At 41.4% G+C, this 25,209-nt stretch overlaps 2 protein-coding genes across 2 annotated transcripts in view; both read right to left on the bottom strand.

Moving 5' to 3' along the window:
- LOC127648315 (nuclear factor 7, ovary-like) overlaps positions 1 to 11,511 on the bottom strand; it is a 66,873-nt gene extending 55,362 nt beyond the window's left edge. Inside the window, exons 1-6 of the mRNA XM_052132971.1 lie at positions 10,898 to 11,511; positions 4,754 to 4,849; positions 4,425 to 4,658; positions 4,320 to 4,342; positions 4,132 to 4,250; positions 206 to 548 (exon numbers count right to left, since the gene is read on the bottom strand). Coding sequence (XP_051988931.1) covers positions 206 to 548; positions 4,132 to 4,250; positions 4,320 to 4,342; positions 4,425 to 4,658; positions 4,754 to 4,849; positions 10,898 to 11,278 — 1,196 coding nt within the window. The 5' untranslated portion in view covers positions 11,279 to 11,511. The remainder of the gene's footprint in view (positions 1 to 205; positions 549 to 4,131; positions 4,251 to 4,319; positions 4,343 to 4,424; positions 4,659 to 4,753; positions 4,850 to 10,897) is intronic.
- A 6,548-nt stretch (positions 11,512 to 18,059) lies between these two features.
- On the bottom strand, positions 18,060 to 25,209 carry LOC127648331 (riboflavin-binding protein-like). The gene is made up of 6 exons (XM_052132987.1): positions 25,108 to 25,209; positions 24,278 to 24,455; positions 24,094 to 24,190; positions 23,732 to 23,860; positions 22,253 to 22,349; positions 18,060 to 19,013 (listed from the first exon to the last, which is right to left on the bottom strand). Exons 1-6 carry the CDS (start codon positions 25,180 to 25,182, stop codon positions 18,660 to 18,662), a joined length of 930 nt encoding a protein of 309 aa, XP_051988947.1. The 5' UTR covers positions 25,183 to 25,209; the 3' UTR covers positions 18,060 to 18,659.

Here is a 25,209-nt window from a genome sequence, read left to right as displayed (position 1 = left end):
CAGAACTGTGATTTTCTGTCACATTAGTTGAACTGGTAAAGTCCTCAGAGGGGTTGAAAATATTAAATCATAACTCCAGAAGAATGGCAAGAGTGTGTGTGTAAATGTGTGTGTGAATGTGTGTAGATGTTTGTTAGTTACAGGATCAGAGAATGACACTTTTCCTCCGTCATAATCCAGATGAACTCTCAAACGCTCAAGATACTGTGTGACATGAAACACAGTGGAGGGATTATTGATGTATAGTGAGAATAAACCAAACTCATTATACTGCACACTCCAGACATCAGTGTTGAAGAAATCATCTCCCTTCCTCTGGTTTGATGCTGTAGTTACTCCAATAATCCAGAGTTTATTGTCTTTAACATCCACATCCCAACAGTGTGTTCCTGAATTAAAACCCTCTGAACCCAGAACACACGTATAACAGTTAAATCTCTCTGGATTATCAGGAATCGGTTGAATGTTCATGCTGAGTCTCACACTGGTCAGATCATCAGACAGGATCAGAAATGGATTTGCAGTGTTTGGATCCAGAATCACAGGAGCTGATGAGAGAAACAATTGTTACATACTGTGACATATTCTGAATATACACAAAAACAAAGTATACATTTTAAATGCTTCCTGTATTATCTTAATATTTGAAACCTGTTTTTATGTTAGTGTGTCCGCAGGTATAATGCCACTTTCAGATTCATAATGTTTCTCAGTTTAGGGTGTTATTGTGCTACTGTTGTAATTGACAGCGATGTGTACACACAATGCTGCTCTACTGCTCATCTTCGGTCTCAACATTAGGCGTGTTCGACTTGAACTGCATCTCGATTTGTCATTTGCAATCGGACGAGTTGAAAAGAGAGTCGTCAAGTCGGACACTTGTGCTTCTTGTGGTCTGCTGAACCCACACCATTCATGGAAGTTTACGCAATGTTTGCTTTCTTTATTGCAGATGAAGTGGAATTCAGATGCTTGAATTTTACACAAAATAATCAGAAACATTATTCATTTGAAAGGTTTATGTGCCGCTTAATACAGTGGCTGTTGGGTGTGCATGAAGAAAATCCAATAAAAGCCTGTCTTATTGTTTCTGTTAGTTTTCCTATTATTATTATTCTGCTTATTCTGCTCTTGAGTCTATGGCAGCCCATAGAACCACTTGCGGGAAAGTTAGGAAATTTGGCAAACAGTTACAGGACAGTATCATGTGTCAACACCGCAAATTTGGTGTCTCTACCTCAAACCCTCTAGCGTCACCAATTGCCCAAATTATGTCATGATGATCCATTTTTAAATGTTTTGAAAACCTTCTTTTTTGAATTTCTAGACTGTTTGCCATTTGTACAGTTCTTCTGAATTTTGGTGTACATGCCTCATTGGGGAACAAAAAAGCCTCAAGGACCCATAACTTCCGCCAAGAAGGATTTTCCTGTACAGTGAAATTTATGGAAAACCTACAAAACTCTTCTTCTTCTGAACCGTAGCTCCAATTGACTTGAAATTTGGTACAATGTGTAGAATTTATGGCTTTCAAATCGTTACTTAGCAAAAATATACAATACAAAATGGCTGAAAGGGGCGTGTTTATGTAAATGTCCATATTTTATTAATATATATGTGCCTATAAATCAAATGTAATTTTGACTGATGGTTTTTCAAACCTAACATGCTTCAAGATGACATCACTCTGAAGTACAGTGCAAAGAATGACCCACATTCACCCTTAGGGGGCCACACCTAAAATTCCCATTTTCTGGTCAAAAATGTTCTTATTTGGTACATTGATACTACAGGCCAACAGGAACCCACAAACCAAGAATGGCCCACATTCGCCCTTAGCAGGCACTACAGGCTAAGGCCAAATATTCCATTTTCTGGTCAAAAATGTTCTAATTGTGTACATTGATACTACAGGCCAACAGGAAACCCCACACCAAGAATGGCCCACATTTGCCCTTAGGGGGCACTACAAGCCATGCCCAAATATCCTATTTTCAAAGTGATGGTATTTCCACCCCATTTATTAAATTCTTCTGAAACTTAATGTACATACCTCATTTCTCATTGGGAACAAAAAAGCCTCAAGGATCCATAAGGTCCAGCATGATGGATTTTCTTGTACACTGAAAAGTTTTCGTTTAGGTTTCAGACAGAAAGACATAATTTTTGGATTCCTCCATTGGGAGGGTTTAACCCCAACCATCTACTTATCAATTTGAAATGATTTGCCAGTTTGAGGAGGAATCGCATTGCTGCTTGCAGCTATATTTATTATTATTATTATTATTATTATTATTCTCCTTGAGCACAAATATCTCAAAAAGTCACTGGTCAAAATGGCACATTGATACTACATGTCAACGGGTATCCCCATACCATGAATGGCCCAAATTCGCCTATAGAGGGCGCTACAGGCCACGCCCAAAATAATATATTTCAAAGTGATGTAATTTCCACCCCATTTGTCCAATTCTTCTGAAATTTAGTGTACATGCCTCATTTCTCATGGGGAACAAAAAAGCCTCAAGGACCCATACCCTCCGCCATGATAGATTTTCCTGTACAGTGAAAATTTGCGAAAACCTACAAAAATCTTCTTCTCTTGAACCGTTGCTCCAATTGACTTGAAATTTGGTACATGTGTAGAATTGATGTCTTTCAAATCGTTACTTAGCAAAAATGAATACAATACAAAATGGCTAAAAGGGGCGTGTTTATGTAAATGTACACAGTGCCTCAATATATATTTGTCAATAAATCAAATGTAATTTTGACTGATGGTTTTTCAAACCTAACATGCTTCAAGAAAACATCACTTTGAAGTACTGTGCAAAGAATGGCCCACATTCGCCCTTAGCGGGTGCTATAGGCCACGCCCAAAAGTTAAATTGTGTTGTCAAAAATTTTCTAATTTGGTACATTGATACTACAGGCAAAAAGGAACCACAAACCAATAATGGCCAACATTTGCCCTTAAGGGACGTTACAGGCCACGGCGAAACGAGCCATTTTCTGGTCAAAACTTTTCTAATTTGGTACACTCATTAGCCTGTAGTATCAATGCACCAAATTAGAACAGGCCAACAGGAAACCCCACACCAAGAATGGCCCACATTTGCCCTTAGGGGGCACTACAAGCCATGCCCATGCCCATGCCCTTAATGTACATATCTCATTTCTCATTGGGAACAAAAAAGCCTCAAGGATCCATAAGGTCCAGCATGATGGATTTTCCTGTACACTGAAAAGTTTTCGTTAAAGATTTCAGACAGAAAGACATATTTTTTGGATTCCTCCACTGGGAGGGTTTAACCCCAAAACGTCTACTGATCAATTTGAAATGATTTGCCAGTTTGAGGAGGAATTGCATTGCTGCTTGCAGCTATATTTATTATTGTTATTATTATTATTCTCCTTGAGCCCAAATATCTAAAAAAGCGAAAAACCTACAAAAATCTTCTACTGAACTGTAGCTCAAATTGACTTTAAATTTAGTACACATGTGTAGAACTGATGTCTTTCAAAATGTTACTTAGCAAAAATTAATACAACACAAAATGGCTGAAAGGGGCGTGTTTATGTAAATGTACACAGTGCCTCAATATATATTTGTCAATAAATCAAATGTAATTTTGACTGATGGTTTTTCAAACCTAATATTCTTCAAGATGACATCACTACTGTGCCAAGAATGGCTCACATTCGCCCTAAGGGGGCGCTACAGGCCACACCCAATAGTCCCATTTTCTGGTCAAAAATATTCTAATTTGGTACATTGATTCTACAGGCCAATGGGAACCCCCACACAAAGAATGGCCTATATTCACCCTTAGGTGGCACTACAGGCCATGCCCAAATGTCATATTTTCAGGTCAAAACTTTTCTAATTTGGTACACTCATTGGCCTGTAGTATCAATGCACCAAATTAGAACATTTTTGACCAGGAAATGTGACATTTGGGCGTGGCCTGTAGCACCCCATAAGGTGTAATGGTTCCCTTTGGCCTGTAGTATCAATGTACAAAATTTGACATTTTATATTGGGGCACTGAAGTGGCCAATCAGATTTCAGCTGGGGCTGGTGCCCCTGTGTCCCCTCCCCAAGTTCTGCCCCTGGTTTTATAGACTTACTCTTGTGGACAATGTCTTGCATCTTCTTCCAGACTCTGAATGTCAGGTTGCCCAAGTAATGTGGCACATGAATGAGAGCTCCAGAAGTCATCTGTGGATCCGGCTGTGAGATCTGGGCTCTGGAAGAACATTCAGGAGTCAGTACTGCAGTGACTTTCACTTCACAACCATAGAGAGGAGACACTTACCTTTCCATTGTCACATTAAAGTTCTGCAAAAGACAAAAAAACACTTGATGATCTCCTCAAATGATCAATAAGAGCAGAAATCAATGATGAGAGTTTGACGTTCACCTTTAGAAATGACACATCGTCATTGGATTTCATCATTTCCTCCATGTGTTTGATTGTGTGTAAAAGAGCTGAGATGTGTGTGTTCATCTCCTCAAGCTTCTTCTTCATCATCTGACTCTTCTGCTCCTCTTCCACTCTCAGTGAAGTGATTGTAGCTTCTTCTTCAAATCGGAGAAACTCATGAAGCTTCTTAAACTCCTCTTTAATCTGATGCTCTGTGTGCTCAGCTTGAGTCTGAAATCACATCAAATTCACTTCAATCAGTTCTGCATTCACACACATCACATCATTTATCACCACGTGTTTGATTCTTCATTCTGTATCCTCACCTTGATGTGTTGAACTGCTTTATCAAACTCTCCTTTAATGTTTTCAGTGTGTTTGAGTTTCTCTTGTAAAGACTCCAGTGTTGTATTGAGTTCCTCCTGCAATTCAACAAAGTGAAAATCTGTGAAACTGAAGCTACTGAGAGATGATAAGAATATGTTAATGAGGTCGATAATATGATGTATATTGTTTTTGTCATTAAAAATACAGAACATTCTGACAATGACTTGAATACACCTTTTCTATGATGAGAATATTTACATTTCTCCATTAAAATTTCTTTAGATATTTTTGTGGGACTGAAATCCTTAAAACTGTAATTAATTTGGAAGAATCTTTATTATTTCTTTAAAGAAATTAAGTTTTGTTTAAAATATCAACAATTCAAAGTGAGTGTGTCGTCAGCAGATCCTCGTCCAGGGATCGCCAGAGTCTTCAAACTCAAAACTCAAAACTGCATAACAGGGTGAAAGAGAGAGAAATGAAATCAATAGTCTGCTTTAGGGAATAGAAAGCGATCGATCAGTATTTAAAGGAAGTAAATAAATAAAAGCTAAAGGCCGGACAATTCAAGTTTTCATTCAGAGATAGTCAATGACATGCATCAGCTGCATAAAGATAGCGTGATCTCCAAGACAGACATGGGATGCCACCTATAGCAGGACATATACAGAGTTGATCGAGATCCCCTTCAACATAATTGGCATGGATCTTGTCGGGCCATTAGAGCAGACTGCATGCGGCCATCGCTTTGTATTGGTTCTGGTAGAATATATAACACGATATCCGGAAGCAGTGCCCCTGCACAACATCTCAGCACACAATGTTGCAGAGGCAGTCTTCAAAATGATCTCCTGGGTGGGGATTCCAAGGAAATCCTCACTAATCAAGGCACCGCAAACTATATGAACTATTAGGCATTAAGTCGATTCGCACCAGCGTTTACCACCCGCAAACCAATGGGTTGGTCGAACGATTTAATAAGACCTTAACCATGAATCATAAGTTTGAACACGAAGATGCTAAAAACTGGGATAAGCGGCTCGAACCCCTGCTGTTTGCAGTATGAGAGGTCCCACAAGCTTCCAGAGATCTCGATTATGAGGTTAGGCGAACGGATAGGAGAGGGGCATGTCATATCTACAACCTCAACCTCCTCAAACCATGGAGGGAGGCGGTACCTGTAGCCTTGGCGACAGTAGTTCCGGAGAGGGCGGAGCTCGGGCCGGAGATATTTCCCAAAACAAGTTCATTCACCCCAGTCCCTTGCGGAGATCACCTCTCACAGTCGCAGCTTACAGATACTGCCAGGTTGCAAGGGGAATTCACAGATGTGTTTTCACCCCTACCCAGTCGCACAAACCTCATAGAGCACCATATCAAGTGGGGGTGGTAGTTCGTAACCGCCCCTATCATCTTCCTGAACACAAGAAAAAGATTGTTCAGGAAGAATTAGAGGCAATGCTGGAAATGGGCATAATAAAAGAGTCACACAATGACTGGGTCAGCCCGGTAGTTCTGGTACCGAAGAGTGACGGCTCGGTCCTGTTCTGTGTTGACTACTGGAAAGTGAACACGGTGTCCAAATTTGATGCATGTCCAATGCCGCAAATTTACGAGTTACTTGATCGGATGGGCGCTGCTCAATTTTACCCGACGCTGGACTTAACAAAGGGTTATTTGCAGATCCCTTTAACTCCAATATCCTGAGAAAAGACGGCTTTTTCCACACTGTTCGGATTACACCAATTCATGACTCATCCATTCGGTTTGTTCTGAGCCACATTTCAGTGCCTTATTGAAAGGTCCTCAGACCCTCCACTACTACCTCCTGGGGCAGGCCTTCACCCTCTGTTCTGATCATTGCATGAAGGATACTAATGCGTGGAATACCCGTTGGTATCTGGCTCTCCAGCACTTTAAATTCAAGGTGGTCCACAGACCGGGGGCGCAGATGGTTGTGCCTGACTTCCTCTCCAGAAATGGGGGTGGGAGTGGGCAGGCCAGATGTTACCCCGGCCTGAGTCAGCGCTGGGGGCATGTGGCATGGGGGGCGTGGTCATGTGTCGGTCTGCGGGGGAGAGAAAGTGTGGTAAGGCTCGTCACCTGGTTCACAATGACCTTTAACACTTGTCTCTCTTTATAGAGATGGTGGAGAGGGACTTAAGAGCCATGCCACAGCATCAGAGGGAGAGAGAGAACCGAGAGCACAGCAGCCAAAGTGTGCTACTGGATATTTGTGTTACCATAATTTCTAGAAAAAATTTATTGAATATAAAGAGCTGACCTTGAACTTGCTTCATTGTTTCCTGACTCCTCCATTGCCCGAACTAAAGACTTTGTAACACTATGGTCCTAAAGAAGCTCATGACCTGTATCTGCATGATTTTATGCATTGCACTGCTGACACACAATTGGCTGATTAGATAATCACATGAGTAAGTAGGTGTGCAGGTGTTCCTAATAAAGTGCTTGGTGAGTGTATGTGACTATTGGACTGACAAAATGTACACCTTTGAATAAAGATGAAGAACAAAAACCATTTTAAGTGTTGGAGTAAAAATTATAGGGGATAAAGGTCGACTGGGAGGATTGTGCGGGAGAGAGAGATTGTTAACGGACATGTCCGTCATGTGTGTGTTTGTGTCTGTTTAAGTTTTATATTAAAAATATTATTTATATTAACAAGCCGGTTCTCGCCTCCTCCTTTCCATTGATCCCTTTACACGGTGCTGATACATGGGAAGGAGGAGGGATACGCCATAGTAGAGTTCTCGCCACTACCGTCCACCCCAACGGAGCAGCCGCGACCATCTGCCGGGGGACGAGGAGCCCGGCTGCCTTGAAGAGGACGACGGCCGCCGACCAAGAGGGGAGAAGGGGCTCCTAACCGACCCCCTGGAGTGGTCAGGGCCGCTGCCAGGGGCGGGGGAGACCCCTTCTGTTCCCCGAGAACGCGGCGTTCCGTCGGCCAGGGGCTGGAGGACTGCCTCCAATCCAACCGGAGAGGCGCAGCTGTCGTTCATTAGAGGGTGGAGGAGTGGCCGAGGAGCAAGCTACAGCGTATCGGAGAACTGGTGAGTAAGTTTTTTTTTTTTTTAATCTCTCTCTCCTCTCTCTCTCTCTCTCACGGCCACTCCGCGTTGCCCTTTTCCCTCTCGTTTAAATTTTTGTGTTTTTTTTTGGGGGGGGGGAGGGTACTACACTGTTACAGGTAGTACCCCCCCTATTTAATTATTTCTGTTTCCCTCCCCTTGTCCCCTCCCTCGTCCAGGTAGACTGGGATGACCTGCCGGCAGACGGGGCAAAAAGGCACGCCCCTCCCCAGGGAAAGGGGGGGGGGTACATCATGCCGGGGGCTCCCCTGCCTGAGAGAACGAGGGAGGAATGTGGCAGGGCGGAGGGCGGGGCCGGGTTGTGATCATACACACCCGGTCCCTTATCAGGTTAATCAAGCCTCCGAGAGGGATAAAGGTCAACTGCGGAGGATTCCGCGGGAGAGAGAGATCGTTAACGGACATGTCCATCATGTGTGTGTTTGTGTCTGTTTAAGTTTTATATTAAATACTCACTGTTTCAAAAATATAGACACAACATATGAACAAAATAGGTGACATGATAACATAGCTGTGATAAAATCACTTATTAAAGTTCATATTCATATTTTACTAATTTGTTGCCATGACAACATAATGTTGTAAACCCTGTAGTCCCACAAAAAGGGGGATTATTTTACATCTGAAATAATACACAGGTTTAAACAGAAATATGAATGTAAGTGCTTTTATAAAATGTAAATCTTTAAACCCTCCAAAAATTGTAACCCAGAGCTGTCGAGCTTAACTTCTATCGAACCAGGAATATTCCTTTAACAGTTACTGAGGGTGCGTTTCATTTAGAAGAGATCATCCATATGGCCTATTCCACTTTAAGACTTTATCTTCCACTATGAGACCTTCAGATACATTTATTATTTACATAAAAATATATTTTCTATTGGAATAAGAGTGAACACATTTGCCATGATTTTCAAAACTCCATCATCAATAATACAGATGTCCAGTGTTGCCAGATTCGTTTGACATTTTCCAGCCTAATGATTGCTCAAAACCCACCCAAATAGTGAAAAAGAAAATGAAATGCACATTAACCATAATATTACAGCATTGCTTTTACAACCTTGCCAAAAAAATTGAGTGACTCAAAGATAAAGTTTCCAAAAACCTTTCCATTTACCCATTTTTCTTTATTCACACATATAAAAAAACACACTCACTCTTTAAAAAGACGCATTCCGAAAAGGACGTTCAACGGCAAACTGTGTATACTCTTTTTGAGAACTTATACTCTTTAGAGAGTGCTGTCGAAGCACCCAGGGGCAAAGGCTGCACTTGTGAGCAGAGAGAGAAAGCCGCTGATATGTGCTGTAGATCCAACAGCATACACAATCTGCAGAGGTGAGTGGAGTAGTAGTGTGGCGAGGCTGCCGTAGGCGGGGATCGAATCCTGGTAGTGCTCGAGTGTATGGTGTTTTACCACTGAGCTAACTCCCCGATTGGTGAACCCAAGAGCAGAAGAGCAAAGAGTCTGGAAACTTTAGTTTCTACCAAAAAAATAAATAATCTTTTAATTGAAGAAATAACAAAGTACAAATAAAACAGGAAAGCCGAGCTTCCATAACAGAGAAACAAAAAGAGACACAAGGGTCAAAAGTACAAAATAAACCGGGAGAGCCGAGCTTCACCAAAACTGAGAAACAAAAGAGACACAAGGATCAAAAGGTACTACAAGGATAAGACTAAACTAGAGATCTGGAAACAGGAGGAACACAGAACAAAGGCTCAAGACTGAACACAAATGGGAGAAACAAACAGACTTATATAGGGCAAAACACAGGTGAAGGGAATGAGGGTTGATGAGCAGATGGTTAAACCGGGTTAGGGGTGTTGATGCCATCTGCAGGAGTGGAGAGGAGCATTGCACGGGAGGACCAGGGCGAACGCCCTCTGCTGGTCTGGAGGAGAACAGCAACCCAAAGAGGAGATCCTTACAAGTAGTGTTTCTCAGCTGACTGATTGCACAACCGCTCGACTCCGAAGAAAAAGTCTGAATGAACAGACGCATGCCCTCCCCCCTTTAAACCTGTATGTCTGGGGGAGGGGCATGCAAATTCTGTCTGCCAATTTCTCATTGGCCTTTTCTCAAGTTCAGAGGTACACGAGGCCTTCAAGAAAGACCCCTAGTGTCGCTTCAATTGACACAACGCCGACTGAGCGACAGAAGGGGAACTGTAAATATATGTTGAAATTTAATAAGGTGAATTCGCTAATACACAGTGCAGTCAAAGTTCACTGACAGCTGTGATCATGACATAACGCTGCTGATTTTCAATCATTCTGTGTTCCTGTGCACACATCCATGAGTCAGCAAAGAGCAGAAAACTCAAAAGTAACTTTTAATTCAACAGCATTACACTTCTAGTCCAAAGGTATCAGTGGCCTGGTCATGGGAGAAACTCGAAGGTGCAATTTCTCCAAGAAAACTCCACAGATAAGTCCTGGCTTTAACCACCACTTGATATCTGGGTAATTTTCCCATTTTCGATATGTTCTCTTAAATTTTTACTGCTTTGTCATTGTTAAGATTGTCTAATTTCTATCACAAAACCAACAGGCAACACTTGCATATCGTGCACATTCAGAACTCACTGGTGGATGTGCCAACCCGTATCTCCTCTGAACAGGATTAAACACATTTTCTGTTAATCAATGTTCTATTAGATTGAATGATTGCTTGTAGAGACGTTGTCTTTATTTTAGTTGCATGGGCATTGGAAATTTTATCTTTTTAAAAACCCGCCAAAATCATTCCAGCAGCACAAATTTTGACCACCCGCCCAAGCACATTTTTCCCCACACAAATCGATTGAAAGTAGCCCAATTGGGCAGGAACCCGCCCAGTCTGGCAACACTGCAGATGTCTGATGAAGGATCTGATGGTGAATGAAAGGTTGAGGTCCTTCATGAGGTTATAATCTCATAAAGTTGAGACTTTTTGAGAAGAGTGAGTGTTCAACATTTTCTTATTGAAGATGATACCATGAAATACTGTATATGTGTAGATCAATTATATATATAAAATCATACCTTGAAAGATGGAACAACTTCACAGATGGGGAGAAATGTGTGGTTGGTGTGTTTCTCTGAATCTCTGCACACTAAACACACCGGCTGTTTATCATCCAGACAGAAGAGTTTGAGTTTCTCTCTGTGTAAACTGCAGATCTCCTCACACTCTGATCTCTCCTTTAGGAATGAATCACATAAATTCTTCAACACCAGATTACGAGGAGGTTTATCTCTTGAAGATCTTCTCCTGCAGATGGGACACTCCTGAGTCCTCTTGATTTTCCAGAACTTTTGAAGACACTCTTTACACAAACTGTGAGTACACGACAGAAAAACAGGATCCTTGTAGATATCACAGCACACTGGACAAAAGAGATCTTCCACAGATAGAGAAGCCATTTTAACTGTTTGTAAAAGCTCCAAAGATCTGAACTTTACTTTCACTTCCTGAATGTTGCTTTCAAGAATGAATAACCATCAGAATCACCAAAGATCTGCTGTCTACTCTGAAACTAACTTCACAAAAATCCTTGTTGAAAGTGTTTCCCTTAGTTCTGCACTGATCATTGATCCAAATATTCACAGAAGAGTCAGTACGACAGTAAAGAGAGAAATGAGGCAGTCACTTCCTGGTGAGTGTTGTATGAGGGTGGAGTTTCTGTGTCTTTGTGATCTCTGAATCTATCTTGTGTTCTTTGAATCTTTGCCTCATTTAACTCTGATCATTGGATCATAATGTTGTATATTCACATATTTCCACATTACAGATATACACATGATTTATTAAGAGATTAATTAAGTCTAGGGGTTTAAACAATACTGTAAGTATACAACAAAAAACAAAACAAACACATGTCCAGCTTCTGAGGCGCTATGCAGGCAGAAGGGAAGAGAGCTCCCACCTTACAAGGATCGGATGGCTTAAATAGGCTAATCCCAGTTCATTTAGTTTTATTTCTATTTCAGTTAACATTTTTATATTAACAATGTAACAGACAGCAGCAGGAATGTTAGGAAGCATTTACACATTGCACAGATTGGATATTTTGAGGTATAAGATTATTGTCCTCTTATCTCTTACTGGTATTGTACCCTCATGTAACACAGTACAACAACAGCTGTATTGTATATCTCTTTGACAGCAGATTTGGTATCTTCAAGAGTGGTATTTTGACCAAGAAGTGAGCTTGACTGTTCTCACGCACAGCTGTATTCACTGCGTTACACGAGCGCACACGTGAAGACATTCACATGTGAGCGTTAAAAAGCAGCCGGCTATACTCATACGGCGCGCATGTACAGAATTTAGTCAGTACTCGGTACTGCTGATACTTTTAACGTCGGTTTCAATTAAAATATTAAACTGAGCGGAGATTCTGCGGCACCCCAAGCCAGTCATGGCAGCATCCAGGGGCGTGCTCCCACTCTGTTGCTAATCCAATGAGGTCATTATTGCTGTCTTTGTGCCATCTTTGTGTTACGGTAATGCTGGGTTTAAAAACATACCGCAACAATAACAAAAAATACATATTTTTCAAGATTATTTTATTTTAGTTAGCTTGCCTTGGGTGATAATGGAACTTGTCAATATAATTCTGTCAAATTCAAGGTTGAAATAAAACAGGCTCTCCTTAACCTCATGGGCTTTTGGGTTGCTTGTACCACTAGTTCTGGCGGTGCATATATTATGTGAGATCACCACTGTCTGCCCATGGACCTCCAAGAAGACATCCGTAAATTGACTGACCAGGGCCTCCATTTCCTTTCATAGGCTGCCGACAGATGTTTTCCTAAATCCACGTCCCTCCATGCCATGCTGGCTCCACCCAGCACTTGAGGAGATTGATGTGGTAAATCTGGTCCACCCTCTGTCTCCCTGGCTGCCTCAGCCAATAGGTCATGGTCCCACCCGAGGGGAGTGACTCTGACTTTGTGACTGCATACATCAATCACTACAAGTTGCATACAAGTTGTCACAATCACAGATCACATTAAGATTTCTATTGTCTGACACATCCTCTCACTTTCTGTTGCCAACAGTGCAGTCTGGGTGCAGTCCTTCCGTTTTGGTCTAGGAGGTCTTCGGGGGGCGGGCTACTTTGCCGAATGCAGGAGTGCTTTGACTCCTGGCCAGTCTCACCCCAATAGTAGTGGAACAGGATGATCTTTCATTATACCCACCTGCACAGTCCAGGAACCAGAGCTCGATGTTATTGAAACTGTGTGTGCTGGAGCAGACTTTGTGTCACTGTGTACACAAACGTGATGGGGATTTGCACACGCCCTGGTTTCTCTGACTTCAATAGGTGGGACTGCAGGAGGCTCATGGAGCTTCCCGTGTCCAACACGACTTTGACTCACTGGTCATTGATTTTTACCTGTCGTTCAGGAGCCCTCACCGGAACACTGAGGTATGTTATGCAGCCCGCCATCCAGGCACGCACCTCGAGTGGATTTGGATTATTTAGCATTGGCTCGTCTTGTGCTGCGGCTGTGGCAACGAGAATGGCCTGGTTCCCTCTGTGCTTTCTCAATCCCCTGGGCCCCTCCGGGGGAATGGCGCAGCCCTCGCCCCAGCTTCCCTGGCATAGGTGGCTTCGGAGCATTCCACTGCTTCAACAAGTTCTTTTAATATGGCGGGATTCACCATAGCGATGGTGTGCACAAGGTAGTGCTCTCATTATTCATCTTTTTAATCACTCTGGCTGGTGTAACATCTTCCGATAGCCAAAGTTCTGCCAGCCGCTGTAATTGTGCCAGCTGTACCCTCACCGGCATGTTGGAGTCGAAGCCCCCAGCATTAAGACCGCTGAGAGCCCTACTCATGTGAGAATTTCTTTGAAAAATATTATAGTCATGTGAGGAAGCAACCGGCAGTGAGTTGTAGACGTGTTGCGGTTCCCCAGTAAGGAGAGGGGTGGTAAATTGCGCCCACTCCCCTTGCGGCCAACACTCATGAGTCGCTACCTCATCAAATGTATGTAAATATGCCTTAACATCATCCTGATTAGTGAGTTACATCAGGATATGTTGAGCAGATAATTTTACCTCCGGTGTGGGGGCTCTCTCAGGGTTGGTGAAGGTGCTCATGTGCACTCACCTTCTACCCTTCGTACAGTGTGATGATGAGAGAGTGCTGTTATAGGAGAGGTGAGACTCGCTCCTCGTCTGAGTCTTTGAGGGAGAAAACCCTGTGAGCGAGGTCACAATATTGGGCACATTTATTACCGAGCTTGTGGTACGTTTCCTCACAATCTTCTCATTCAACTGTTTCTCTTGCAGGGTTTTATCCCTGTGTCTCCCTCATTGATTAATAGGTATCAGGTGTGCCTGCGAGTGAGTCTAATTGTTGTTGCCAGGGGTGACACTGAATGAAACTTAGGCACCTCACCACACCAGTGTATACAAATGTTACTTTTACTGAATTTTATTCACAGAATGAAGCAGAAAGCAGATTTTTTATATGCAGTGTGGACCAAATGACAGCTGCAGTGACATTTCTCTATAATACATGTACTGGAAATAAGAGACTGCTTGGAAAATATAGACAAACCATATATTGCTGTAATCTATTATTTAATTACTACATGTTCCATCAGTCAATATGATATTCTTATGCTTTCTGCAGAAGTAACAAGGATAATACTGCATGGTAAGCATTTGCATAGTAAAACTGTGCTGAAATATCGTAGCTTGAATGCACCTTTTTAAATATTTATAGGTTGTCACGATTACGTAAGAATTGTGTAGCAATAACATGCATTAAATTGAATCAATACCAATCGCGAGACCGCTGGGGATCTTTGTGTGATTCCCACCATCCCCCTTGACATATTTTTTACAAATAGTCCACTAGGCATGACCTCATTCCTCTTTGGCGATTTATGTACGGCACGAATACTGTGTTGTCTGAAGTGTATCGTACGTGAGACCCCTGCACATCTGCTCAAAAGGCTTTCAGAGGCAAGGGGAATGCTAGTAGTTCCAGACAATTTAGATGCCACCCTGCTTATACACCTGTCCAAGTGCCAAATGCTGGACGTCCCACATACAGGGCTTTCCAGCCTAGGCCGAAAGTGATGCAATGGCAGGGTCTCCCGTAGCTTGAATTTCAACCAGTGTAAGAAAATGGACTGAATGCACTCATCGGTCAACTGAGTCGAATTTCAGTCCTAGGAAGAAAAACTTGCTGGGCACTGACTCTTTGTCCAATTGACCCTGAATCCCAACTGATCCAGATGAGCAACCAGTCTCTGTGCTTGCACATCTGTGCCTCTGATTAAGCTAGATAAAGCAGGATATATAGGTGCTTTTTGGAGCTTCAGAATTCTGGCCACAACTCACTTGCATTGAATGGACCGACAGAGCTGAGATATTCTTCTAATGATTGTCATGAGGGTGAGTGATTTATTAGAGACATTTTTTAAACATTGACGGATCATTCAAATGCCTACCGTCATTTTGACAGATTAAAAATAAACAAGAGACAACTATAACCTAGTGAATAAGTTCTGACTGACATTTACATTTATGCATTTGGCAGACGCTTTTATCCAAAGCGACTTACAGTGCACTTATTAAAGGGACAATCCCCCTGGAACAACCTGGAGTTAAGTGCCTTACTCAAGGACACAATGGTGGTGGCCATGGGACTTGAACCAGTGACCTTCTGATTAACAGATATGTGCTTTAGCCCACTACACCACCACCACAAAATTCTTATTCTTATTCTTATCTTACTCTCCCGCATTGTGTGTGTGTGTGCCCTATCTATTATTGCCTGTTATTATACACTCCGATCACAAGAGGACAGGAGTCGTCTGCATTTACAGACACATCACCATTTACACCTGATTGTCATGTGTGATCTCTTTTGACCACACCTGTTCAGATTTCGAGGGGAGTGTCTCTGATTTTGTGACTGCATACATCAATCACTATGTCAGTTTACTGTATAACAGAACAAAAGAACAAAGTGCTGACAATTATACTTGCATTTAATCTAAACAAACATGACATTTAGTGCAGAATCCTCTGTTATTTTAGCATTGTACATTTTAAATGAGCTTGCTTCTCATTGGTGTCACTTTTCAGTACGTTGATATCAGACACACTGAAGGTCTGTGAACTTGTGCATGTATGTACATATGTATGCACTTTTTACATTTTTTCCGATCATATGGTTATTTCCTATTTAAAGCCGCACATAACCAGAAAAGTTTACAAATGTTGTTTTGGTGCAGCGGTTGATTGACAGGTAGAACTTCATCCTGGACCTCCTGTTTCACCAGTTTTGCACTTGAGGAGTCAAAAATCATATCTCAACTACCACACCCCTGAATGTAGCCCTTCTACTATACGTATGACCATGATAATATACCATGATGCCAATTTTACAACTCCGTCAGAGTGATGGATAAATGTGTTTTCTAGCACAGCCTCTGGCCAGGTCTAAGGGGGGACTGGTGGGACATTTCTCCCCTAAAGTGAGAACCTATTGCCCACCCTAAAGGTCAAAATTAAACACTGGGACACAGTCGGGACACTGGGACACACCTTCTGACTGATTTCTGGTCAGTGGTCACCTTAATAAAACAATAAAGCTTGACTTTCTCAGTAATTAGATGAGAGGAGAGGGGCTGGGACTTTCATAAGATCATTGTGATTTTACTGATCTGAAATAAAGACAATCAGAGTTCCGATTACACATTTTTTTTACTCGTAGCAGCCACAAAACATTAAACATCAGATTCCTCACATTCACATGTTTCCATTTACATACAGATAACCTGGCAGTTAAGACACTTCGAGTCAAAAAGTTGTTTTTTTACAGTATTCTTTCACAGTATTTCTCAGCTTAACTTTTTTACAGTGTTGTACTCATATTCTGCAGACAGCAGACCTCAAGATCTATTACATGACAGCAGGATCATAGCTGTATTTTCACTTAAACACCCTTTAAATACCCATGCTAAATATTAACAACACACAGACATGACTTACAGATCAGAGTGTGTGTGTAATATACAGTAGAGAGTGTGTAAGTTGATCTGCAATGGTGGCATTGTCAAGCATCACTATTACTGTAACCTATTTTAACAAAACCCCAAACACAAGTAGTATACTTCAGAGTTGAACTCTTCCTCCATTGTTTTTGCCATAGACATGAATGGTAGCTCAAATCATGTGGAGAAGTGTGCTAATATTTTACTAAGTGATTAAAATGTTTATTTTAATCTAGTGGACAATAAAACTTCCCCTAGATTTACATTGAAGGAGGAGCCTGTGCCCTATGACAGAATTTCAAAGACTTGGGTATGGACTCTTTTGTTTTTTTAAAGTAGCAACCACCTAGTAACCAACCAAAACATCCAAACATCCACCTAGAATACCCTAACAACCACCCAAAACACAATAACAACCGTCCAGAACACATTAGCAACCATCCAGAATGCCCTAGCAACCACCCATTACACCCTAGCAATTACCCAAAACACCCTAGCAATTACCCAAAAATCATGTGGAGAAGTGTGCTATTACTTTACTAGGTGATTAAAATGTTTATTTTAATCTAGTGGACAATAAAACTTCCCCTAGATTTACATTGAAGGAGGAGCCTGAGCCCTACGACAGAATTTCAGAGACTTGGGTATGGACACTTTTGTTTTTTTAAAGTAGCAACCACCTAGTAACCACCCAAAACATCCTAACATCCACCTAGAATACCCTAACAACCACCCAAAACACCATAACAACCGTCCAGAACACCCTATCAACCACCCAAAACACCCTAGCAACCATCCAGACTGCCCTAGCAACCACCCATAACACCCTAGCAATTACCCAAAAATCATGTGGAGAAGTGTGCTATTACTTTACTAGGTGATTCAAATGTTTATTTTAATCTAGTGGACAATAAAACTTCCCCTAGATTTACATAGAAGGAAGAGCCTGAGCCCTATGACAGAATTTCAGAGACTTGGGTATGGACACTTTTGTTTTTTTAAAGTAGCAACCACCTAGTAACCACCCAAAACATCCTAACATCCACCTAGAATACCCTAACAACCACCCAAAACACCCTAGCAACCGCCCAGAACACCCTAGGAACCATCCAGAATGCCCTAGCAACCACCCATAACACCCTAGCAATTACCCAAAAATCATGTGGAGAAGTGTGCTATTACTTTACTAGGTGATTAAAATGTTTATTTTAATCTAGTGGACAATAAAACTACCCCTAGATTTACATTGAAGGAGGAACCTGAGCCCTACAACAGAATTTCAGAGACTTGGGTATGGAGACTTTTGTTTTTTTAAAGTAGCAACCACCTCGTAACCACCTAATATCCACCTAGAATACCCTAACAACCACCCAAAACACCATAATAACCCCCCAGAATGCCCTAGCAACCACTCATAACACCCTAGCAATTACCCAAAATACTCTAGCAACCATCCTGAACAACCCCCCAAAACACCCTAACAACCTCCCAGATCCCCCTAGCATAAATAGGATTTCTTTGCCAACTATGTCACACAGACAGTAGAATAACTGTACAAACCTTAGAACACTAGTTTTCTTCCAATTCAACAGATATTTGTAATGATATGCTCAAAGATAAAGTAAGCACTTAAAGATAAAAATAATGTGGGATTGAGTTATTCAGGGAACTGTCCAATCATGACCTAATTTTTTCTACGCAGTATTCCACAACATTATATAATCTCTGTTATCAAATATTCAGCAGACCTAGAACCAATCTAGAACAGAAGGATTCTAGAAGCCACTCCCGCTGCCCTCCGTATCACTGGCCAGTACAGAGCGTTTCCGCAGCACCGTGTTGTCATTGCTCCTCCGGGCCTGCGGTGGTGCTGCGGCACTGCGTGTCTGAGGCTGCGTGGGGGGGCAGGGAGCTCGGTACTGCCGCAGTCCACTCTTAGTGGTGTCCAGTTCTTCTGGGTCATTCTCCTGAACCCTCAGGGCTGCGATTACATCCCGATCTGAGGGGCTAAGCGTCAGACAGCCACAGTTATGACCTTCAACTCCGTCTTCTTCCCCAGGGTCATCTTCAATGGTCACGAAAGCGTCGCTCCAAAGACTCTCACAGAGATCTCGTCCATGCTGATACATCTGCCGAACAAACACTGAGTTAAGCCAGAAATATACTTTATACAAATGCGAGAAGCCTAGCCTTAACATCTTATGGAGTCCTAACCCTTGACACAGTCAGCTTTGGCTTGCTTACAAGGGGTTTAAAGACATTGTGACATGATTTTGAACTGCTTTGAAACTATGAGTATTGTGAAAAGCACTATACATGTAAAAAAAAATAACTTGTCCACCAGGGGGTCCACCAGGGGGTCCACCAGGGGGTGACAAAGTTGATGAAAGTAAAAAAGTGACTGTGAAGATCACAAATGCAGTTATGAGGGGAGGCATTTCACCATCACACAGTATGTTTAAAGAAGATAAAACATCTCTAATTCTTCTGCTAATATTGTCAGATAAATAAACGTTAAAATGCATGTCAGGGAAAGAGAGAGAATTGTTAAGAGTCGTGATGACGCTAGTTTTATTTGAGCCTTCACTTGTGTCATAACAAGAGAAAGCTGAATTTTCATTCTCTCTTGTGTGACAAGATTATCACATCATTCACTTCCAAACACAGAAACACACACATTATTTGTCTGTTCTGTGATTCGAATGGCCAGGATTGCTTTTCAGGACAAAATATCACTGAAAAACACCCGCGGATATTTTCACTGATTCACACATTCTTTTTCACATGTACATCATGTCAGCTGTGACAAATGATGACACGAACTGACAAGCTGAGTGTGTGTGATTGTGTGTGTGTGTGTGTGTTTCAACGAGAGTGGCAGCTGCGTCCACATCCTGGAGTCACACTGGCTCTTCACATTCTTTGTTCCACTTTTTCTTTAGAGGTGTTTGCTAAGTCAAGCATCACTATGATTACTGCTCATAGCGATTTAAAGTATTAAACATTCAGTGTCTAAGTCGCCATGCAGTGTTTGTGCTCCAGACATGAATGATCCCTCAAATCGTGTGTCTTGTTGAGGACAGGTGTGCTGTTACTTTACTAAGAGGCTTATGATTGTCATCTGACGGACAATAAAAGAGGTGAAGGTGGGTGCTGTTGAGCATGTTAATGGAGAAGATGCGTCCACCACAGCTCCAGGACAATTCTAATAAATCGATATGTTTTGAACCACAATATTATTTAGATTTTTGTATACAGTTCGCTGAGTGACCAGTGATCATATTTACAAAAAGACGTAGCACGTGTGGAGGCTTCACGCTATTCTCCGCGGCATCCATCACAACTCATCACATGCCCCACGTTATAGCGACCACTAGGAGGTTACCCCATGTGACTCTATCCTCCCTAGCAACCGGGCCAATTTGGTTGCTTAGGAGACCTGGCTGGAGTCACTCAGTTTCTTCCTTTATATGGATTATTAATAAGCTTGAATAAGAAAATAATTTATGGTTAGACCAAAGGATCTATGTGGCTTGTCACTTCCAAATTTACATTCTTATTATTGGGCTGTGAATTTCAATGCTATTCCCCTTTGGTTAGTAGACTGGAAAGGTGTAACTCCAGCAGGGCTTCATACTGAAAAAAACAACAAGTAATCCACATTCATTGCCCGCTTTGCTCTGCTCATCTTTGCCATTATTAATTCATAGTATTCCTGGTAATGTAATTGTAAAACAGTCATTATGCATTGTGAAACAATTTAGGAAATACTTGTGTATTCAGAATATTTCTATTCAATCACCTATAGTTAACAATTACCTTTCTCAACCGTCTTTACTAGACAAAGGCTTTCAAATTTGATATGACAGAGGAATTCGATGTGTTGAAGATGTATTTATTGATAACACTTTTGCTAGTTTTGAGCAACTATCTAGAAAATCTGGGCTAACAAAAACTAATTCTTTCGTAATTTAAAAACGAGGGATTTTGTACGTAAAAAGTTTACTTATTTTCCTGACTTACCTGCACTATCATACCTGGACTCTATATTAAATATGTTTAACAAGGGACGAGTCTCAAAGATTTATCTAGCAATAATGAGTAGGTGTAATCCCTCTTTTTGCCATTTTAAAGAGCAGTGGGAACATGATTTTGGTTCCTCTATCAGATGAGGAATGGAGCATGGCTCTTTCAAATGTTCATTCCTTCTCCACATGCTCAAGACATGTTTTGGGCCTGCTCAAAAATTGAACGTTTCTGGTCATCTATTTTTGACACTATTTGTAAGACTTATGATTGTAATATTATGCCCTCTCCTGTTATTTCTATTTTTGGTATATTACCAGTTCAAGATGTCTCTGCTAGGGTCATTGCATTTTCCTCTCTGTTGGCAAGATGGTTAATTCTGTTTAAATGGAAAGACATAACTACTCCATCACACTGATAATGGATCAAAGATATAATGTTAAATATTAAGCTGGGAAAAAAATTGGATTTACTCTTAATGGGTCCATTAAGACATTTTATAAAACCTGGGAACCATTAATCAATTATGTGAATAATTTGGTTTGGAACTTTGAATCTATACAGGTGATTAGTCCTTGATACTGTTATGTCTGTGCACAAAATGATGCATATTACTGATAATAGATAATGTCTCATTGTCTCACATATGGAACATTTCAATAAATAGAGAGGTGTAAAAATCCAATAGACTTATAGTGGGTAATCTATCTATTAATCTTTTGACATTTGCCAGTATCAAACACCATAACAATCACCTAAAGCTACCTAATATCCACTTTAAACTCCCTAGCAGCACCCAGAACACCCTAACAACCAGCTAGAGAACCCTAGCAAACCTTCACAACACCTTAACATCCACTCCGAACACCCTAACAATCACTCACAACACCCTAGAAACCACTCAGACCCCCCTAGCAACTACTAAGAACAGCCTAACAGCCACCCAGAACATCTAAAAAACAACCAACAACACCATAACAACCACCTGGAGTACCCTAACAACAACCCCCTAGCAACTGCATTGAACAACATTATAAATACACAGAACAACCAAGCAACCACTCAGAACAACCTAGTAAGCACTCACAACACCCAAGCAACTACCCAGAATTCCCTACCAACCACCTACAGCACCCTAACAACCACCAGAATCCACTAGCAACCACTCAGAACCCCCTAGCAACCACCTAGAACACTCTAACAGCCACCCAGAGCACCATAACCACCACTCAGAAGCCCTTATAAACCCATCAGAGCTCTTAGCAACCACTCATAACTATCTTTTATTGTCTAGTGGACAAAAACATTTAGAAAAATTATTTTATAATGTTGTATAATGTACCTGTTGATATGGCACACAGCTACCAGTGCAGTTCTGTCCTCGTGGGTCAGTGGTCCAGTCTCGAGCACAGGTCATGTCTGTTTTACAGGCCTCATACCTGCAACATTGATTCTGATACATCACGTTCATTCACATAACAAACAAACAGATAAACCAATACTTACACAATGAAGAATATTGTACATGTATTCACATTTAACAACTCAGGGGCGCTGGGGGGAGCATTCTTGTTTAGTGTCTTGTCTAGTCTATGTGAGACTGCATTCTCTTGCCTTGTTGGTTATTAGCACGAGTGCATTGCTCTTATGTCATCCTTGTGGCATGCACTCGTGTCAACTGTTTTGTGTTTGTCTCTCGCGACCTGCGTTGGGCTCGCCTTGCGCTGCGTGTCCAGATCGTGAACCGCTGTCATTTTGTGCTGGGGTTCAGTGACTTTGGTCTTGATTCCTGTTTATTTGTGGTTGAATCCTCTCACAAATATCCCGTCTTGTCTGTTGTTTGGTATGAGAGCATGTTGCCATTGTCTCTGGCGATATGCACTCGTGTCAGTCAGGTGTTTGTGTTTGAGAGAGCAAGTGGCTTTTTTTTTAGGTTCTGTATTGCCACTTGTCTCTCAGTCTTGCATCACACCCCGCCTCCTTGTCTCCTCATTATTAGTTAATTGGTTTCACCTGTCCTTTGTTCACCTGTTTGATTTCTCTCCCTTTATTCATGTGAGTTCACCAATAAACGTCACCGGTGGGTGGTGCTTTGAACATCTCAACATGCCGAATCAACTATCAAAGCAATTAATACATTAGATTCAAAGCTCTGAATTGCTGTATGATAACCGCCATTACCTCAAACAGCATCGCACCTAACTCAAAGGAACTCTAATCTCACCCAGGGTAACTAAAAAATAAACCCATGTCATAATATGTGTGTGTGTTATCCATTCAGGCGGATCGTCTCTCGCCGATTCTATGGGCCATCTCTCGCCACGCTTTTCGGTCTTGGACTTTCCCTTTTAGCTATCCTACGCCTAGGTCAGTGTCTGTTTTGATGGTGTCGAGCCAGTGCATTCTTTGGTGGCCTCGTCTTCTTGTTCCACTGACCATTCCAAGCATTATATTCATATTATAAAACTACATAATTAACATTAAACAGTGTCAGTGCACAACCGCTAAAAGCGTCCGTGAAGTGCTTGATCAATGCACAGCAACAGATTTGAATCTCTTTAGTTAATGTGTATGTTGATAAACAACTTGTAAGTCATTGGGCAATGTTGGAAGCTGGTCTGGTATAAACTGACCAAAAATATATTTTTTTTATAATTTTCTTTGGCCATATTGATTGCGAAATGGTGTTGGGATTACGTCACAACCAGCCCAGTTTGCTGCAACCACACATTAAAAGTCATTCCGGACCCGGTGTAACAACCCAATAACAGGAGTATCGACTATTTCTAGGCTGATTTAAGATGAGTGGGCGTGGTCTCACCAGTCTCTACAGAAGCTGTGGCACAGAGGTACTGCCTTCAGGGAGGAGTCATGATGTGGGTGTGGCCAACGAGCAGCATCAGGTGAACAGCGATAAAAACAAACAACTCGCTTCAGGAAAGACTCGCAGCTACAGAGGGAAAGAGAGACAGAGAGAAACGTTTTTCTTAATTTACTATTCTATTTTGACGTGTAAAATTAGCTCTCATTTCATTTGATGTGTTAATATGATGTGTTGCACTAATCTTATTTCACTTTAATTATTTTGCACAATTTCTCTTTGTTTGCAGCTCCAAACACTTCAGCAATACAAATGTGCTGTTTTTGTCATTAAACAAAACCATTGCATCTGTCGTGACTCACATAGGGCTCAGAAGACCACACTTATCCCAAAAAGAGTTGTCCACACCAGACACAGAACCAGAAAGATCCTGGATATCAAGCTCTGAACAACATGAATCTGGAGAGAGAGACAGACAGATCTAGAACAAGTGTTTATAATGAACGTTAGCACTTATATAACATATACTCTAAAGTGTGCACACACTCTCCCTGTAGAGGGAACACTCCTTCAGATAGGGCTCTGGACTGGGCGTGGCCTTGTGTTTCACACCCTGCAGACACGCCCCCTCATGACTGATCACCGCAGCAGCCAATAGACTCGTGATGTGGGCGAGGCCAAACAGTACTGTTGAGACACGCATATTCACCCACAGTTTTTTCAACTGCAAGAAGTGAACACTTTATTCATTAGTAACGTACATTCAAATAGTCAAGAAACCATATATTGTTGTATATATTCATATGGGAATGCACAGGATAAACAGATAGAGACGTCATTATCCCATAGTTGGATATTCATAAAAAGCATAAAGAAATAGTACAATAATAATAATAATAATAATAATAATAATAATAATAATCAAACATCATGAAGCAAACCAACAAATAAGCAAATGAACAAACGAATAAACGTCGAAATGAGTTTCCATATGGGTTTAATTCAGGTTCATCGTTTTAAATCAGCAAATATCTACAGTTATTTCACTCATGCACAAGCTGAGATGAACTCGTGAAGTTTTTACAACTTATTGTAAGAGGCAAATTAAATCTTAAGAGCTGTTTTCCTATGATAACATCTTAAAAATAAAACGCAACATTGTAGAACTTTTCAACAGATTATATAAGACGTTATTTATGCCTTTATATCTGTCATGCACGCACACACACACGCACACACACACATGGTCCTGTCTAAGAGGATGACAGTAATACACTACAAACACACACACATGGATTTACTCAACTCACACAATAAGCACCTAATGCCAAATCTTCTTAAATATTAAACAATTGTTTTTACGTAGTCCGTCATACCTGATATTCGTGAAGTCCAGAAGTGGCTGTGAGCGTCTGTGCTGTGATTCTCTCTGGTATGAACTGACCGCTCATTCCCCCCGCAAGCTCAGATGAAGGACA

This window comes from Xyrauchen texanus, chromosome 8 (assembly GCF_025860055.1).
Source record: "Xyrauchen texanus isolate HMW12.3.18 chromosome 8, RBS_HiC_50CHRs, whole genome shotgun sequence".
Taxonomy (NCBI): domain Eukaryota; kingdom Metazoa; phylum Chordata; class Actinopteri; order Cypriniformes; family Catostomidae; genus Xyrauchen; species Xyrauchen texanus.
The sequence above is the reverse complement of the archived record's forward strand: the minus strand, read 5'-3'. Positions and strand labels throughout refer to the sequence as shown.